Below are 19,250 nucleotides of genomic sequence, written 5' to 3'. Positions count from 1 at the left end.
CCCATCGTTGCAGTTGAAAATCAATTTGAAAGACACAACCCCAGTAACCAGAAGCTACATGTCTGTGCCGAAACCATTACACCGTGAAGTGAAAGAGTATTTACAAGACCTAATCAACAGAGGTTGGGTCAAAAAGTCGAAGTCATCTTATTCCTCTCCTATTGTCTGTGTTAGGAAGAAGGACGGTACACTGAGACTCTGCTGTGATTACCGGGAACTAAACTGAAAGTCAGTACCTGATCGGCACTCGATACCAAAGATTCAAGATATGCTGGATAGTCTATCAGGAAGTACCTGGTTCTCTGTCCTCGATCAGGGTAAAGCATACCATCAAGGGTTTGTTGAAGAGTCCAGTAGACCTTTGACAGCATTCATCACACCGTTGGGGTTACATGAGTGGATCCGCATACCGTTTGGGCTCAGTTTAGCCCCAGCAAAATTTCAGAGGAGCATGAGGACCTGTTTACAAGGATTGAGGGACGAAATCTGCCAGCTGTACTTGGATGACAATGTGGTACATAGCAAAACCTTCGGGGAGCATGTTGAACATGTGAGGACCGTATTACAGCGGTATCAACAACATGGAGTTAAGTTGACCCCAAAGAAGTGTGAACTGTTCAAAAGGCAAGTCAGATTTCTAAGGAAAATTGTGTCCGGAGAAGTATATACTATGGACCCAGCAGAAATCACTCCAGTACAAGCCTTAAAAGACAAGCGGCCCTCTACTGTGGCGGAGTTGAAGCAGATCTTAGGATTCCACTCCTACTATCATACTTACGTTCGGAACTTCTCCAGGATTGCCGCCTCACTGTACCTCCTCTTGGGGATGACGACAGAGAAAACAACACCCACGGAGAAAAAGAAGAACGCGAGTAGGACTGGGCTTAAAAGAAACAACGCCGTTTCGTGACAACAGCCCATTCCCTGGACAGCAGACCACCAGGAGTCATTGGAAGAACTAGTAGACTACCTGGTAAAACCACCCATCTTGGGATATCCTAATTTCAAATTACCATTTTTTCTTCACTGTGACGCTTCTCAGGTTAGACTGGGAGCTGCCTTGTATCAGCATCAAGATGGAAAATTGAGTTATCGGTTACGGTCCTAGGACGTTGACAGACGCCAGGAAGAATTACCATCTACATTCTGGAAAATTGGAGTTCCTGGCATTAAAATGTGAACGATTTAGAGATTATCTCTACTAGAGTAAAGTGTTTGAGGTATACACTGACAACAGCCCTTTGACTTATGTCCTCACTACTGCCAAACTGAATGCAACTGGTCAGAGATGGGTCGCTGAACTACCTGACTTCAATTTCAGCATCAAGTACAGGTCAGGAAAATGCAATGCGGATGCTGATGGATTGTTGAGAATGCCACTAGAGCCTGAGGAGTTCTTACAAGAATGCTCGGAGAAAGTCAGTCTGGAAACAATTGAGAGCACTACCCAAGCAGTACAAGCTTATGAAGAAGACACACCATTGTGGTGTCCGTTGACGGTGGAAACCACCATAAAGCGAGAGAACAAGATCACCCCCTGTCCATTCAACAACTACCAAAAGGAAAAATCCATAGAGCACAACGGGAAGATCAGATAATTGGTAGAATACTACTTTATGTGGATCAAAATCGGTTTCCAAGTAAAGGGGAGAGAGATAATGAGTCACCAGCAGTATCTGTTTTAGTTAAAAATTGGACAATGCTCTACCTCAGTGAAGATGGTATCCTGTATCGTAAAGAAGGACAAAACTGGCAGTTGGTGCTACCCAGAGTATTCCTTAGGTTTGTCTTCAAAGAACTCCATGAAAACATGGGACACCTGGGAGTGGAAAGGACAACCAACTTGATCCGTGAACATTTCTTCTGGCCGTACATGCAGAGAGATATTGAGAGGTACATGACCAGGGAGTGTGGGTGTCTGAAAGATAAACGTCCCAACACATCAACCCGGGCACCTATGGGCAACATCCAAACTACATATCCGTTTGAGATGGTCTCAATAGATTTTCTACATCTCAAGACGTTAAGGGTGGTTACCAATACATATTGGTGGTGATGGACCATTTTACCTGATTTGCTCAAGCATATGCCACCACCAATACAGCGGCAGAGAAGATCTTCAATGATTTTGCTTTGAGGTTTGTGTTCCCTATGAGGTTACACCACAACCAAGGAAGAGAATTTGAGAACCAGCTCTTTGCCAAGCTAGGAAAGTACTGTAGAATTCAGAGATCCCACACATCGCCCTATCTCCCAGAGGGTAATGGACAAGTGGAACGTTTTAACCGGACATTATTGTCGATGTTGCGCACTTTAACAGCGGACGAGAAGAAAGACTGGAAGAGTTCTCTGTCAAAAGTGGTACATGCCTACAACTGTACAAAGAGTGATGCAACGGGTTACTCACCCTTCTTCCTATTGTATGGACAATTGCCAAGACTGCCAACCGACATCATGTTCGATACTCCGGTGTCAGAGACTTACAGAACGTATCCGGAGTACGTTCGGAAATGGAAGGAATGGATGGCAGAGGCATACAACATAGCGTCCAAAGTGGTTACGCAAGGACAGAGCAAGAGTAAGGAGTACTATGATCGAAAATGTTATGGAACAGAATTGGCACCTGGAAGCTGGGTGCTAGTCAAAAACGTACGTGAGAAAGGTGGTCCAGGAAAACTTTGTTCGTACTGGGAAGACAAGATGTATGTGGTCGTAAGGAGGAAAGCGGCTGATAGTCCAGAGTATGAAATCAGATTGGAAACAGAAGACAAGAAAACCAGAATAGTCCATCTGAATTTACTATTACCCTGTGATTATCTCCCACCGAAACAAGACTTCCCAGAAGTAGACCGACATCGTCCGAGATTAACTAAGTGACCACCTCAGACTGAAGCTTCGGAGGTGGATAGTGACCTTGAAAGTTCCATTGAAGAAGAGCACACCGTTGTCTTTGTCGGACCGGCAAGGAGAGGGATGTGCCATCCTCAGGACAGAGAACTAAGTCCCGAGGCTCCAGAGTTTGTACCAAGAAGTACAGATGAAGTCCAATTCAGATCTGATGAACGAACACCAGCCCCTGAAGAGACTGATTGACACTCAGGAGGAGCGGAATTACCAGACCGTGCGGAAACAGGCGATTCAGGAGAAGTACAGGAACTTGCAGAGTCTGCTCCAAGAGCATCTGAGGAAGCATGAGAAATGAGTGCGATGGAAGAAACTCCTGTGAACGAAGAACCCATGGTTTCTGAGGAACAACCCACCAGGAGGATGTTGAATCGAGAAGTGAGGAGGCCCGTGATGCTGACGTACGAGACACTTGGTGAACCGAGTCAAGTGCCAAGGACTGTCGACTGGAAACAGGTATCTCTGCCTGTGGACCAGGTAAGCCCACTTGAATGGTATTCACAGGCAGTATGGAAGATGTTGCCTGGTGGAATGACTTGTTTTCATGATTTGATTTTCCTTAAAAAACTTTGCAGAAACAAAGAACTGCTAAGGCCTAGTGAGAGAGAGAGATGGTTGAAGACATACGAAAAGCTCCAGCTGAAAAGACGCTGATTGTGTTAATTGTGGTAATTGTTTATTTCTTACAGGAGTACTATCAGAAAAAGGTCATACAATAGGTTGTTATCAATGTTATTAAATGTTATGCCAATTTGACAATGCCCATTTGTACATAAAATTACTCAACTTTCACCACTGTCTCAGATTTGGTCAGATTGACCAATTAAGGCGAATGTCGAGGACGAAATTTAAAAAGGAGGGAAGAGTGTGACATGGAGAAGTAGTGCTGTTGCTTCAAAAGAATCCAGCAACTATAAGAGTTAACACAGTCACAGGAGACAGGAAGTGTTGTGCTTCTGAAGCATCCAGCAACTAGAGGGGTTAACACAGTCACAGGGGACAGGGAGTGTTTAGCAGAGCCCCAGGGGAATTGTTGGGAACTTGTTTATTAGTCTGGCTGGAGCCGAAGAGAAAGGTGGTGTATGATCTGTATCTCACAGAAGACAAGTGAACAGAATTCAGGTCAGGAGGGAAGCTAAACACAGGTCAGATAGACTCCCTGAACTAACAGTGCAGAGTATTATCAGGCAGAAAGATAAGGACTTGAACCAATCGTGTCACAGGGATCATCTCCTTCATCAAACCCTCCCCCCTCCATCTCCATGCAGGATAAAGAATGCTGTGCACTATTGTGCCCTTGTGAAGGAAAAACCTGTGGCTGTGTATGCATAGAAGTGTGCTGCAAAGAGATCTAATCTGTGCTGAATTATGCTACCGAAGAAACTGACATTACTGTGCCTGCTTTAATAGACTGTACTGTGGTGAAGCCTGTTGCTTCAAAGAGTTAAATGGTACTGGCCGTACTTGATTAAACTCCACTGTTCAACTGTTTATGAAGACTCTTGTCAGATGTGTCTGGTCAGCAATTGAATCTATCGTGTGCCTGAGAGAAGCTGCAGCCTATGGTCGCCCTGGGTAACAGTTCCCCCATGATTCCAACTAATTCATGAAACCTGTCTCGCCTCTATTTAAACCTAGCGGCGTGCACATAACACCAGGACTATGATACTTTATATGAAACTGATTCAGTGAAGTGTATATCTATAAGTGGCAATATGGAGTATGGTTCTACCTGTATAAAAATTTTCTCGAGGTCTCTAAATGACTTACACAATGAGAAAATTTCGCATGTATTTGATTAACTGGGAAAGATTGATTATCATTAAAAAATTACTTTACAAATCATTTTCTCATTTGGACCTAATGGAGAGAATGATTTGAAGGACCTGGAGCCAAACATTCTTCAGTGATTCCTTTTTTTTGTGTAATTTAAAAAGTAGATTTCATAGTTTTTTGAAAAAATGGAAATATGTTTTGAAGACAGAAAATGTTTCTATTGTAAATACTTAAAAAAATGAATGTCAGATGCAAGAAGTTTTATGCAGATGTAGAAATGAGAGTAACTTAGAATTCCCAAGTATAAACCCACTAATAGAATTCCCTTATGGATCCGGCTTCTGTGTCAATGTTAGCAATTAATCATTGTATAACTTCCATATGGAGTTACAGGTAGTTATATTTCATCTTAATATATACTTACCTTGTAATGTCTTGACATCTGGTTCCGTCCAGATGTGTCCGGATCCCAGAATTCCAAGCGGTGGAAGTTCGTCGAATGCCGTATTGGGACACCCAAGTGATGGGTGTCTCAATATGGAAACCGCTGGTGGTACCAGTCTTTTGCACGGTACCACCAGTGGAACACTGTCGTGAACACGCCGTACATGCCGCCGCCGGGATCAGCCAAATGATTCACTGACTGCCGCAATGTTTGTACAGGAGGAGAGCATGCGCAGTTTTAATGTGACCGCCGCTATCTGCCTGCACAAAGATGGCGGTGGTCTGATTTACTGCACCTGCGCGAATTCCGCGCAGGTGCAGTGAATCGAAGACAGCAGATGGGGGAGAGAGAAAGTGCACAGGGGGGAGAGAGACAGAGCACAGAGAGAGACAGCTCAAACGGGACATTAAGGGACTCTTAAGAAAAGGACTTGGTGAGTATCGCTCTTCTTCTTTTTGCTACACATTGATCATATATCTGGTCTGCTTTCCAAACCATGCTATAAAATTAATGTCACATGTTAAGGATGTTCATCGTCACTTCTAATTTTTGGCCTGATAATGGATTCCTTTGATGATCTTCCCTCAATATTTCTGGCATCAAAATAGGAAAATCAGAAGATTGTATAATTTTTCAGACAATTTAATCTTAAATACTCTCCAACAATTATTTCATATCGTTGACATTTTTAGCTTGGCTAGTTGCTAAGATTAAGATTAACACCTATGAATGGTATTATAGGGTGTACAGTACTGTGTAAAGGTTTTAGGCATGTGTGGAATAGATGCTGCAAAATAAGAATACTAATTGCTAAGATTAAGATTAACACCTATGAATGGTATTATAGGGTGTACAGTACTGTGCAAAGGTTTTGGGCATGTGTGGAAAAGATGCAGCAAAATAAGAATACGTTCAAAAATAGAAATGTTAATAGTTTATTTTTTATCAATGAACAAAATGCAAAGTGAATGAACAAAAAAGAAATCTAAATCAAGTTAACATTTGGTGTGGCCTCCATTGCCTTCAAAACAGCATCAAATCTTCTGGAGCACAGTTGTTAAAGGAATTCAGCTGGGAGGTTCTTACAAACATCTTGGAGATCTAACCACAGATCTTCTATGGGTGTAGGCTTAGAAAAATCCTTCTGTCTCTTCATGTGATCCCAGACAGATTCAATGATGGTGAGATCAGGGCTCTGTAATGGCCATATCATCACTTCCAGGTCTCCTTGTTCTTCTTTATGCCAAAGTTAGCTATTAATGACATTGACTGTATGTTTGGGGTCATTGTCCATGCTGCACATGAGGGGAGAACACAGCACAGGAAGGAGAGAGACAGCAGACAAGGGGGATAGCACATGGGGTAGACAGGTCAAAGAAGAGAGCACAGACGGGAGAAGTCAGCACATGGGGGAAAGAGAGAGTGGATAGGTGGGTGAGCACATGGAGGGAGAGATTCTCAATGCTGCAAAGCCTGCCCCCATCATGACATTACCTCCCTCCCGATGCGATAGCATCGGGCCTCCATCTAGTAGAGTTCATAAAAGGAAGTGGAAAGTACTTTTTTCCCAAGTAAAAATAGCAGCTATAACTGTTGGTGAATGGAAGGATTGTATATTTCCATCTAGTCTTACATTCCACGATAGTGAACATAAAATAGAAAACCCCTGTGATTGCAGTTTCTATTTCTACCAAGTGCTTAGTAAAAGTCATTAAACAAAATAATGGCAGCAGGTGCTCTGGACTCAAAAAGCTAAATATTTGACTGTAACAAAAGGCAGTTTGTTCACTGAAGGGCTGGAGAGCAGAACAATAATGAGTGTCTGCAAGCAACTAGGAAGTATGAAGATTATGGTAGAGGTTCCTTGTAATTTTGGGGCCGCATTGGTCAAGATGAATGGTGTCCTCAATGTTGAGAAATACAGACAGATACTTATCCATCATGTAATTTTATCAGAGAGGCATCTGATTAGCTAGAAATTAATTCTGCAGCAGGACAACGACCCCAAACATACAGTCAATGTCATGAATAGCTAACTTTGGCATAAAGAAGAACAAGGAGACCTGGAAGTGATGATATGGCCATTACAGAGCCCTGATCTCATCATCATTGAATCTGTCTGGGATCACATGAAGAGACAAAGGGATTTTTCTAAGCCTACACCAATAGAAGATCTGTGGCTATGTAGCATCGGCGACTCTGCCTCCTGCCCGGCAGAGACACCGTCCTCCTTACCGCCGCGGTCCTGCTCCGGCGTCTTGTGGCCTCCCTGCAGCTGTTGCTGGTGCACGGAGCTTCCTCGGCTCTGTGCTTAGGGCGTGCGCGCGCTCCCTCCCTCTTAAAGGGACCGCACGCGCCGTCCTAAAAAGTCCCCGGCCAATGGCTGGAGGACTTCCCCTATAAAAGGCACCTCCTCCAATATGGAGGTGCCCGTGCAAAGTTGTAGCTTTGTGTGTTAAACTCTGCTTCAGCCCTCAGGTCCCACTGCTAAGCCTGACTGCAAGTCCTGCCTGCCTGCCAGCCTGACTACCAGTCCTACCCGCCAGCCTAACTTCAAGTCCAGCCTGCCAGCCTGACTACAAGTCCAGCCCGTCTGCTTGTCTACTCTCCAGCCCGACAGTTTGTCTACATTCCAGTCCGCCAGTTTGTCTATGGGCTCTGTCCGCCTGCTTACCTGGAGGTTTCTGCCTGTCACTTGCCGTGACCACCTGACAGCCTACCTAGAGGCTCCCGCCTGTCACTTGCCATGACCACCCGACAGCCTACCTAGAGGCTCCTGCCTGTCACTTGCCGTGACCACCTGACAGCCTACCTAGAGGCTCCTGCGTGACACTTGCCGTGACCACCTGACTGCCTACCTAGAGGCTCCTGCTCGTTACTCGCCTTGCCTGCCTGACAGCCTACCTAGAGGCTCCCGCCTGTTACCTGCCGTGCCTACCTGTCAGCCTACCTGGAGGCTCCTGCTTGTTCCAGCCGTGTCTGCCAGTCCGTCCGTTCGGACCACCCGTCAGCCTGCTTGCCGTGCTCATCTGCTGAACTGGTCAGTCCTTGCCATCTGACCCGTGGGAGTCACCTGCTCTCTTACAAGGTCGTCCCCAGAGTAGCACCTGTTCCCTCTGTTCGGTCCCTCCCTGGTCACGACAGCACAGAGGTTCCACCACCCGGATCCGTAACAGGTTAGATCTCCAAGATGTTTGTAAGAACCTCCCAGCTGAATTCCTTTAACAACTGTGCTCAAGAAGATTTGATGCTGTTTTGAAAGCAAATGGAGGTCACACCAAATGTTGACTTGATTTAGATTTCTTTTTTGTTCATTCCATTTGCATTTCGTTCATTGATAAAAAATAAACTATTAACATTTCTATTTTTGAACGTATTCTTATTTTGCAGCATCTTTTCCACACATGCCTAAAACCTTTGCACAGTACTGTACACCCTATAATACCATTCATAAGTGTTCATCTTAATCTTAGCAACTAGCCAAGCTAAAAATGTCAATGATATGAAATAATTGTTGGAGAGTATTTAAGATTAAATTGTCTGAAAAATTATACAATCTTCTGATTTTCCTATTTTGATGCCGGAAATATTGAGGGAAGATCATCAAAGGAATCCATTATCAGGCCAAAAATTAGAAGTGACGATGAACATACTTAACATGTGACATTAATTTTATAGCATGGCTTGGAAAGTAGACCAGATATATGATCAATGTGTAGCAAAAAGAAGAAGAGCGACACTCACCAAGTCCTTTTCTTTATAGTCCCTTAATGCCATGGGTGTGTCAGAGGTGACAGACAGTCGCCCTGCAGTTGGTTACAGGAGATCTCTACGTTTGGGATTGCAGACAGCTTCTTAGATAAGAGGTTGTCTTTAGGACCGAGCAGCTACCTCCCTCTTGCTAATTAGCTCTCTGGCCTGGGTGGCTATATTCATTTCTACTTGTGAGGCTTAGCAGGAGCAGTACCTCGTCCTCTCTGGAGCTTTAGGCCGTGTACATATTTGGAGTCATCTAAAGCTAACCAATTTCTCCCTGTTTTGTCTTCCCTTGTTGTCTATAGTGTTTAGTGGAGGTTGACAAGGGAAAGTAGGGCGAAGCATGCGTGCGGTGATTGCTGAAGAGGCAATATAGGGACGGTAGTTGAGACAGGGTGACGCTAGACCTGACTAGGAGGTCTCCACTTCCCCATTTCCCTAGTGTCTGGGCTCCCTTTCCCTTTTCCCTCTGTGTTGCACTAACACCTGGCATGACACTTAATCCATCAAGTGTGACATTACTGCAGCATGCAGGGGGTATATTCGCTTATACCCTCTGCGCACAGCAGTTATGTCCCACTGGATGGATTAAAGGACTATTAAGAAAAGGACTTGGGAAGTGGCGTTCTTCTTTTTGCTAACATTGACCTTCTTGGATCTAAGCAGAGCACCACTATTAACCTTGTAATGCTAATGTTATTCAATATGGAGGTATAGGATCAGAATACACATTGAGTAGCCTGGTGCCCTAAAACTTACTTCTTTCTTGCAAAACCAGATATATGAACTTTGTCAGAAGAAAAATAGAGGGCCATTATAGACAAGAGAATGTGACCTTCAAAGTCAAGTTTACTTAGGACCACTCTCAAATTTCTCCAGTGAACATGATGGATTGTCTTGTCATGGGTGTGTCAGGTGTAATAGACAGTCGCTCTGGATCTGGCTGTGGAAGGTTACTGCGCTTGGCATTACAGACACCTTCTTAATCCTTCTTCCTTTAGCACCCAGCGGCGACCTCACCCCTCCCCCTCCCTATCTAGGGCCAAGCTCTGGTGACATCCAGGGCTTAGGGTCCTGCTCAGCTATAGGTGTGGAACCTATATAGGGATGGTAGGGTAGGCAGGGTGATATTAGATCTGCCTAGGGGTCTCCACTCCCGCTTTCCCTAGTGTTTGGGCTTCCTTCCCCTCTTCCCTTTGTGTTGCACTCAGTCTTTCCCACACCTTGTGTGACATGTATTCACAGAATTGAGGAGGAGACATGGATCACATGTTAATAAAGCTAAAAACATAAATAGCACCTAATAAAAAGGCCTATATCTCTGGAACCATATGATGTAATTTGAAAAAAAACAACGGGATACTCAAGGGAAAACCTTGAATAAAATAAGAGCAAAACTAGCCACTTTACACCTTGTACAGGTCCTGTTTAAGACTGGTCCTGTTAAAGGCTTTCTATATTTTATGAGATATTCAACATGTCAAACACAGTAATATCTAATATATAAGGTACTGCAAAAGAAATAGCATAAATATAGCACAAAGTACCTACTAGATCTTATGCAATTTCACATAAAATTAGTTGTACCTTCCAAATCTGATCCATTAGATACTTCAGACACCCAATATAACATATTGGTCACAGCTGTACAATACAGTCGTGTCACTTAGCAGATTGACCTAACACAGCAAAAAAATCTGCTTCAATCTCTGCTTCCTATTCGTCCCTTACCTATTGGCCGTCTGCAAAGCTCTTGTTTTATTAAAATCAAGTGACTCTAGTAGTAGTTGCCAAAATTACTGTAGTGACCTGAAAATGCAGAGGCTATTCAATCAACTGTCTTCATTGACAGATTTTCAGTAGTGTCACTTGATTGCTGTTAACTAACTGGGCACAACCATACAAACCATTTAGTATAGAAGAAGAAGCAATGGATTCCAGCATCAGGATCTTCAGTTAAAAACACTATTTATTAGGTAAGTATAAAAACGGCATAACCCCTGTATAGAGATATCTTGCTAACAAGTTTCAAAATGGCGTCTTTAATCATTGCAATGATTTTAATCATTTGATCGCTGCAATGATTAAAGATGCCAGTCTAAGACACGTGTGCTAGATATCCCTATACAGGGGTTGTGACTTTTTTATATGTACAGGTGCATCTCACTAAATTAGAATATCATCATAAAGTTAATTTAATTCAGTACTTCAATACAAAAAGTGAAACTCATATATTATATAGAGTCATTACAAATCTACTGATCTATTTCAAGTGTTTATTTCCACTAATGTTGATGATTATGGCTTACAGCCAATGAAAACACAAAAGTCATTATCTCAGTAAATTTAAATAATTAACAAAAAAAACCTGCAAAAGCTTCCTAAGCGTTTAAAAAGGTCCCTTAGTCTGTTTCAGTAGGCTCCGCAATCATGAGGAAGACTGCTGACTTGAAAGATGTCCAGAAGGCAGTCATTGACACACTCCACAATGTCCCAGAGTTCCAATTTTCATTTGGAAATCAAGGTCTCAGAGGCTGGAGGAAGAGTGGAGAGGCACACAATCCACGCTGCTTGAGGTCTAGTGTGAAGTTTCCACAATCAGTGATGGTTTGAGGAGCCATGTCATCTGCTGGTATAGGTCTACTGTGTTTTATCAAGACCAAAGTAAGCATAGCCATCTACTAGGAAATTTTAGAGCACTTCATGCTTCCCTCTGCCGACAAGCTTTTTGGAGATGGAAATTTCATTCTCCAGCAGGACTTGACACCTGTCCACATTGCCAAAAGTACCAATACCTGGTTTTAAAACAACAGCATCACTGTGCTTGATTGGCCAGCAAACTCTCCTGACCTTAACCCCATAGAGAATCTATGGGGTTTTGTCAAGAGGAAGATGAGAGACACCAGACCCAACAATGCAGACGAGCTGAAGGCTGCTATCAAAGCAACCTGGGCTTCCATAACACCTCAGCAGTGCCACAGGCTGATCGCCTCCATGCCACGCCACATTGATGTAGTAATTGATGTAAAAGGAGCCCCGACCAAGTATTGAGTGCATTTACTGAACATACATTTCAGTAGGCCAACATTTCGGATTTTAAAAACATTTTTCAAGCTGTTGTTATAAAGTATTCTAATTTACTGAGATAATGACTTTTGTGTTTTCATTGGCTGTAAGCCATAATCATCAACATTAACAGAAATTAACACTTGGAATAGATCACTCTGTTTGTAATGACTCTATATAATATATGAGTTTCACCTTTAGTATTGAAGAACTGAAATAAATTAACTTTTTTGATGATATTCTAATTTAGTGAGATGCACCTGTACCTAATAATGTTTTTTAACTGAAGATCCTGACTCTGGAATCCATCATTGCTTCTCACTGTGGCACTGACGGTCTCCGTGCTCCGGACGTTTATATGGGTGACCTGATATTATTTCTTTTATGACTAACCATTATGCATGTTACATTTCTAAAATACCTGCTATCCAGACACAACATTGGTAGGAAAAATACAATATTAGCAAATATTACAATTAAATTACATTTAATAGAAGTAATTCTTTCTATTTCCAAAATTATATTTCTATACATTCTGCAAGTTAGTAGATATGACCCTTCAAAACTGTGTGAATATTCATTTCTGCATGACTACTTACAGTATGTATACAAAGTATGTTAAATCGCTACTTACAAAAGGTAAAGCCAACGAAAGTATATCCTTTGCTTCATTACAGAATCCATCAATTGTCAAACAATGTAAGAGTTTCTTAAATCCCTTTGGGTTGCCTGAAAGCGGCGAGGTCTCACGAGGTTCATCCTTCTCCCTTGCCATCATCGCTGACTGTACATGTGAAAACTCACAAGACTGGTGTTGTAACTATATGGTGTAGACTACTGAAGAGAAAAAGAATGGCAAAAACCATAAAACTCACAAAACAGCTCTTCACTGTGAAAAGGTGGAGTTAATGCAGTATGCTTTGAGAAAATACTTTAGTGGGAGGAGAACCTGCTGAAACCTGAAGGCTGAGCACAAACCTTACTGCTAACATTCTGTAATGTGGAACATTTATTATTTACCTTTCTATGTATAAATTTTGGCTTTTTAGTAAGCTTAATATTGATAACCAAGATACCACAAAAACACAAAACTATACTAAAACAATGCTAACATACTGACAATATAAAGTATTAATGATGTGAAAATGTGAAAAGAACTCTGAAATGTTTTATAAGGAAGGAAGTCACAACCCTATTAAGGCTCAGTTCACATGTGTTTTTATAGCCTCACTTGGGGCTTCATTGTGATTCTGGTATTTTTTTATGGCAAAAGTTGTGATTCTGGTATTTTTTGATGGCAAAAACAAAGCAGTATGCTGTGCTATTCTGTATAAGTGTCAGTTTGAGATGTCATAAAATAAATCCATTACACTAAAAGCCATGGCACTAATGCAAACTAAGCTCCAATAATAACTTATTGAAGTAGTGTTAGGCTATGTTCACATCATGTCTTAGCCACATGTCAGTGGCTCAGTTGGGGCTCACATCTGAAGACCTGAAAAACACTATTTGAAAGCATCTGCCGCAAGAGCCATTGAATTTTCAAGATGCAAACAAATTCATTTTGTGTTCTATCAGACATAATTTTTGGCACTATCCACCTACCTGTGGTGCGCAACAAAAAATGGTTACGGAAAATGATGTCTGATATAGCAGAAAGTGCCCCCCTCTGCTTCGTTAAAGTCAATGGTCCTGTCGGTGGCTACACCCGAATCTTGTTTTTCAGGGCTTCAGATGTAGGCCCTAAATAAGCCACTGATACGTGGCTAAACCATGATGTGAATATAGACTTGTGTGTATATAGTCCACAAATTGGTCAAAATGTTTTAAGACAGATAATTTAAAAAAGTTTAAAGAAGCAATCCTGTCAAAAATTGTATTCCCTGATCCTTTCTAAATATGTCTGCAGTATAGTATAGTTTTATTAAAATACTTACCGATCATCGTCTTCCCGGTTTCCAGCACCATTTTTATCCTCCTCTTGGTCACATGACTGATCTTCCCCTTTACTGGCTCACATAGGGACCCCTGTGTGAGGTGGTGTTACTTCCATCAATGTAAGCTTCCAATGTATGGAGTCTCAGCATGAAGCTTACATTGTGATGGCGACTTCCAGACCACACATAAACCGTGTGATCCAACAAGTCAGGGTTGAGGTCACGTGACCCAGAAACGGACCAGAGCGTACAAGTGTACAAGTATACTCCATTACATATATATTTAGAAAAGCTTAGAGAATAAAATTTTAGTCGGAAGAGCTACTTTAAATAAATATGGTCAGGTAACCGCATTGTATAACTAAAGAAAAAAATTTGGAGCTTTTAGGTTGTCAAACAAAGCAATCTGGTTTGACACCATTCTTGTACTTATTGTTCCTTAAGGCTAATCAGTTTATCTTGCAACGTGTAGGAGATGTATCACTGGAGTTATTTGATCTACAGTAGCTACGCTGCTATTCTTAACCTTGCTTTTTTTCTATTCCACACTAACTTTAATAGTTTAATTTAAGAGAAATACTACAGATGTGAGCAGTGGCAGACCCAAATATATTATTGCAAGTTACATATTGAAAAGAGTGAAGAAAAATGAAACATGAAGGCAAGATAACATGATTTCAATTACTGTATATATTTCGCTATCTGATACACTCAAAGGGAATCTGTCAGAATGATCACCTCCCCCCTCCTAACTGTTCATATGCTCATGTTGCTTTCTAAAAGATAATGTCATCCAGACATTTACTTATGCAATCTCTTTGTTATGACTGAGCTCTAAGGCTATATCCACGCATGGCGTTTTTTCAGCGTTTTTTTTTTGTACAGCAAAACCTGATCTCTTGGCAGGAAAGAAGCTGCGTCAAAACCGCATGTTTTGGTGCATTTTTTGGTGCGTTTTTCAGGATTCCAAAGTTCAGCTTTGCTCCCACCACAGAAGCATGAACACAGGTCACCAATGCAAGACATATGTGAAACAATATTAACCAGAATTTCAAATGTAACAGTGGGGGGAGGTGAATTGTTCAGGAATAGTTTAACTAAGACACTGGCAGTGCATTGAGTTTGTTGGACACTATTTATTTTCAAACTATGGTCTGTCATTCAGTTTATCAGGCATTGTTCAATTTTACACTTCCCTGGGCCACATGATTTGATCAATCTCACTCCTAGCTCAGCCAATGTTTAATGTGTATACATCACTATTTTAATTAAACTGTTCTAATCCAAGCTGCCATCTCAAGTGACAAAGACAAGATGGTAAAATCACAAAATTAAATGAGTTTCATATATTGTTGTACTTGCTTTTTTTCACTAAATATGCAGCAAAACCTGATAGCTATGTTCACAGTAGGCATTTTTTCAGCATTTTTTCACTACCCATTACTTTCAATGGGTGAAAAATGCAGAAAAAAAGCTGAAAGAAGTGACATGCTCTATACTGCAAAAAAACATGCAAAGCACAAAATACTGATCAAACAAAAACCAAGGTGTGTGCATGAGATTTCAAGGAGGTCTGGGGGGCAGTGAAAATGTTCAAATGGATGGGAATAGTGTTGACTGGAAGGAGAACAGCATGGGGAAGACCCTTGAAAGCATGTCTGACTCCTAGATCGCTGCAGAGAACAACAGTGTCACGCTTTTACTCCATTTTAAGAACTTACTATGAAACATTTCAAATCGACGAGAAATTGCAGTTTACTGGAAAAAAAATGTTAAGAAACATCTTTTCCTGTATAATGAATTGTATAAAAGGCAGAATTTAAAAAGGATTTAAAAAATATATATATAATTTACTTAAACCAAAATTGATTTTTTTATTAAAAATTAGAAAATTTAGTGTAATTTATGAAGGAAGCAAGAACTGCCAAAAGTTAGGGACTCAGACTTTACAGATAGACCCTGAATTAGACATAAAGGAGGGCTTCACACACATCCTGTTCAAATTGTCCTGCAGTGGTACTCCTAGACTCATAAATTCTATGCACTAAGTGCAAATCCTGCCAAAAATTACAACTGTAGTACCTCATTCAAATATTGTGAACAAAGTGTAGTTGCGGTACTCCTACACTCATGAAGCACAATGTGCAAAGCCAGGAAACAGTTCCATAAGTAGGGTCATCCATAGACCTGAGAAGGAAACAACTGGCGTGCCTCATTCAAATATAACATTAAAAACACTTCATGTGCTGCTGTCATCTAATGGTGTGTAAAAGTCGGGCCTAAGCAATGCTTTGCTTATTGTTATTAGAGTGAGCCTGTCAGCACTTTCTTTTGACAGACGAAAGTGACTGTCTGTTATGATCCCCCTGTGGCACTAAAATCCACTCAGACAAGACCCTAGCGGCAGGGCAGCACAACACCTCCAAATCATAGAGGGACAGCTCATGCCAATTGTCCAGCTTTGAGACCAAGTAGCTGAAGGTCGCAGAGGAATTAGGGAGTGCACTGGTTTGGTTGGCCAGATATTGCTTGACCATCTTTTAAAACTTTTCCTTCCTTGTCAAAAATGCCCAGTCATGAGGGCGTGGACACTGGGAGGGTGTCATCAAATTGGTCCAGGCCTTTGACAGTGTACCTCTGCCTCTGCTGTGCCTGGCTGGTGTCTCCCTCATCTCTCCTCCTTGGTTGAGCAAGGAAGCTTGTCCCCTGCCACTATCATTTTCTGATGGGAATTTTTTCAACATATTCTCCACAATAGCCTTCTGGTATAGCACCATTTTAGAAGACCTCTCCGCCTCAGGAAGAAGAGATGCAAAGTACTTCTTGTAGCGTGGGTCTAGCAGTGTGATGTGACATGCAGAAGTAGTGCTGTTGCTTCAAAAGCATTCAGCAACTATAAGAGTTAACACAATCACAGGAGACAGGAAGTGGTTAGCAGAGCCCAAGGAGGATTGTGAGGGTATTTGTTTACTGTTCTGGCTGGATCCATAGAGAAAGGCGGTGTGTGATTTGTATCTCACAAAAGGCAAGGGAACAGAATTCAGGTCAGGAGGGAAGCTAAACACACGTCAGATAGACTCCGTGAGCGAACAGTGTGGAGTATTATCAGGCAGAACGATAAGGACTGGAAGGAATTGTGTCATTGGGATCATCACCCTCATCAAACCCTCCCCTCCTCCATCTCCATGCAGGATAAAGAATGCTGTGTACTAGTGAGTCCTTGTGAAGGAAAAGCCTGCTGTTTATGCATTGAAGCGTGCTGCCAAGAGATCTAATCTGTGCTGAATTATGCTACTGAAGAGACTGATGCTACTGTGCCTGCTTTATGGAACTTTACTGTAATAAAGATTGTTGCGGTAATATCCCTGAATTGCACTGGCTGTGCTTCAGATTAAATTCCACTATTAAACTGTTGAAAAAGACTCTTGTCAGATGTGTCTGGTCAACAACTGAATCTATCGTGTGTCTGAGAGAAGCTGCAGCCTATGGTCGCCCTGAGTAACATTTCCCCCAGGATTCCAATGAATTCATGAAACCTGTATCGCCCTATCTGAACTCAGTGGCGTGTGTGTAACAGTGAGCAACCAGTACTCTTTTTTGGCTAAGATGAATGTAACGCTAGGGTCAGGGGAAAGGCAGCAGTACCTAAAGCCTGCCATATGTGCCAAGGTCCCTACAGCCAACACTTCTCTGCCTCCACCATGATGACGACTCTCCATCTTCTCCTCCATCTCTTCCTCCTCATTACCCTCCTCAGCCCATCCAAGTAGGAGAGACGGGACAAAGCTTGTGTGGGTTTTAGCCTATTTTCAGCTATCAGCCAGCTCCTGTCCCTCAGCTTTCACATCCTCATTGTTAACCATATCCATGCTGAGCACATGAGATGAGGTTGAGCTGGGTAGTATCTCCCTGTCTCATGGCTTTCTCCATCTCCACCTGGTCCACATGCAAACCTTCATGTTTAATTGTCAGCAGCGACTGTTTAAATAGGCACAGAAGCGGGTTTGTTGTGCTGATGATGGCGTCATCGCCGCTCACCATTTTAGTGGAGTTCTCAAAGTCTTGGAGCACCACACAATTGCCAGACGTACATGCCCACTCTTCAGTTGTTATGTGTGGAAGCTGATCAGAATGCCGATGGGCGTGTTGGAGCTGGTATTCCACAACTGGCCACTGTTGCTCACAAAGCCTTGCCAGTGTGTGCAGTGTGGACATAGTTACATTGCACACCCAGTCGGTGAGCTGGCAGTTGCAAGCGCTGCTGCAGAACTACCAGAGGTACAGTAGCTCTAGCTAACATGGCGTACCTTGACCATAAGCTCTGGAAAATCTGAGTACTTTTCTGAAAACACTGAACTACCAAGTTGAGCACATGTGCCAAGCATGGTATGTGTTTCAACTTGCCAAGCTTCACAGCCGCCACCAGATTACCCCCATTATGACACACGACTATGCCTGGTTGGAGGTTCAGCGGCAAAAATCACAGATCTGTTTGGTCTGTTATTCCTTTAAGTAACTCTGCCGTGTTGTGTTGTTTGTCTCGTAAACAAATTATTTTCAGCAGAGCCTGTTGCTGCTTTGCTGAGGCAATGCTGCTTCCGGTTGATGTGGATGACGTGCTCTGAGATAGCACATCGGAGATGGAGGATAAGGGGGATCAAATTTCACATAAACCAAGTTCTATAGTACACGTGACAATTGTCAATTTTTGAACAACCAGTCAGTAAAAAGTTGGCTTTCGGTCCGACTTCAAACTTGATCCCAAACCCTAACCCAATACAAATCAATGGGGACACGAACTTCGGTGCTTTAAAATGGGTGTAAAATGGTCACAGTCAGGGCTATGGAGGCTAAAAAAGGAAACTAAATGGGGGTAAGAGCAGGACAATTGCCCTGCAAACAAATGTGGATAGGAAAATGATTGAAAGGGGTTCTTTCACAATCATGGTAAAATGGGAAGTAAAGGAATAACATAAACATTTTAACAGTGCCCTCACAGAGACTGAGGCTTGCTACTTCCAGTCCAGTTAAAAATTTCACCCACAGAACATGGGCCACTGTACCCCTACATGAGGAGCTTACTAATTTCACCCTCAGAGCAGTGGGTACAGTACCCCATACATTAGCAGCTTACAAATTTCACCCACATAGCATGTTGTTGACACATTTCTCTCACAGAAGCTAATAATACATTTCACCCAAACACCATGTTTTCAAATTTCCCTGAGAAAGCTGATTAAAAATGTCACACCTAGAGAATCGTGCACAGTACCCCTACAGCTCAAAAATGTCTGCTCCAGTAGCTTATTATGGATATGTGGTGTTGGAATTCATATATGGGTGGTGCTAGGGGAAGCACTCAATGC

General features: G+C 42.3%; 1 protein-coding gene across 1 annotated transcript in view; it reads right to left on the bottom strand.

The window, feature by feature from the left end:
* LOC141246073 (multidrug and toxin extrusion protein 2-like) overlaps positions 1-12,725 on the bottom strand; it is a 301,790-nt gene extending 289,065 nt beyond the window's left edge. The window contains exon 1 of the mRNA XM_073669112.1: positions 12,582-12,725. Within this exon, the coding sequence (XP_073525213.1) occupies positions 12,582-12,725 (144 nt within the window). The remainder of the gene's footprint in view (positions 1-12,581) is intronic.
* Between the last annotated feature and the right edge of the window lie 6,525 nt (positions 12,726-19,250).

This window comes from Phyllobates terribilis, unplaced genomic scaffold, assembly GCF_046119375.1.
Source record: "Phyllobates terribilis strain yellow unplaced genomic scaffold, ASM4611937v1 Scaffold_2__4_contigs__length_985480577, whole genome shotgun sequence".
NCBI lineage: Eukaryota > Metazoa > Chordata > Amphibia > Anura > Dendrobatidae > Phyllobates > Phyllobates terribilis.
This window is presented reverse-complemented; position numbering and strand designations above follow the sequence as displayed.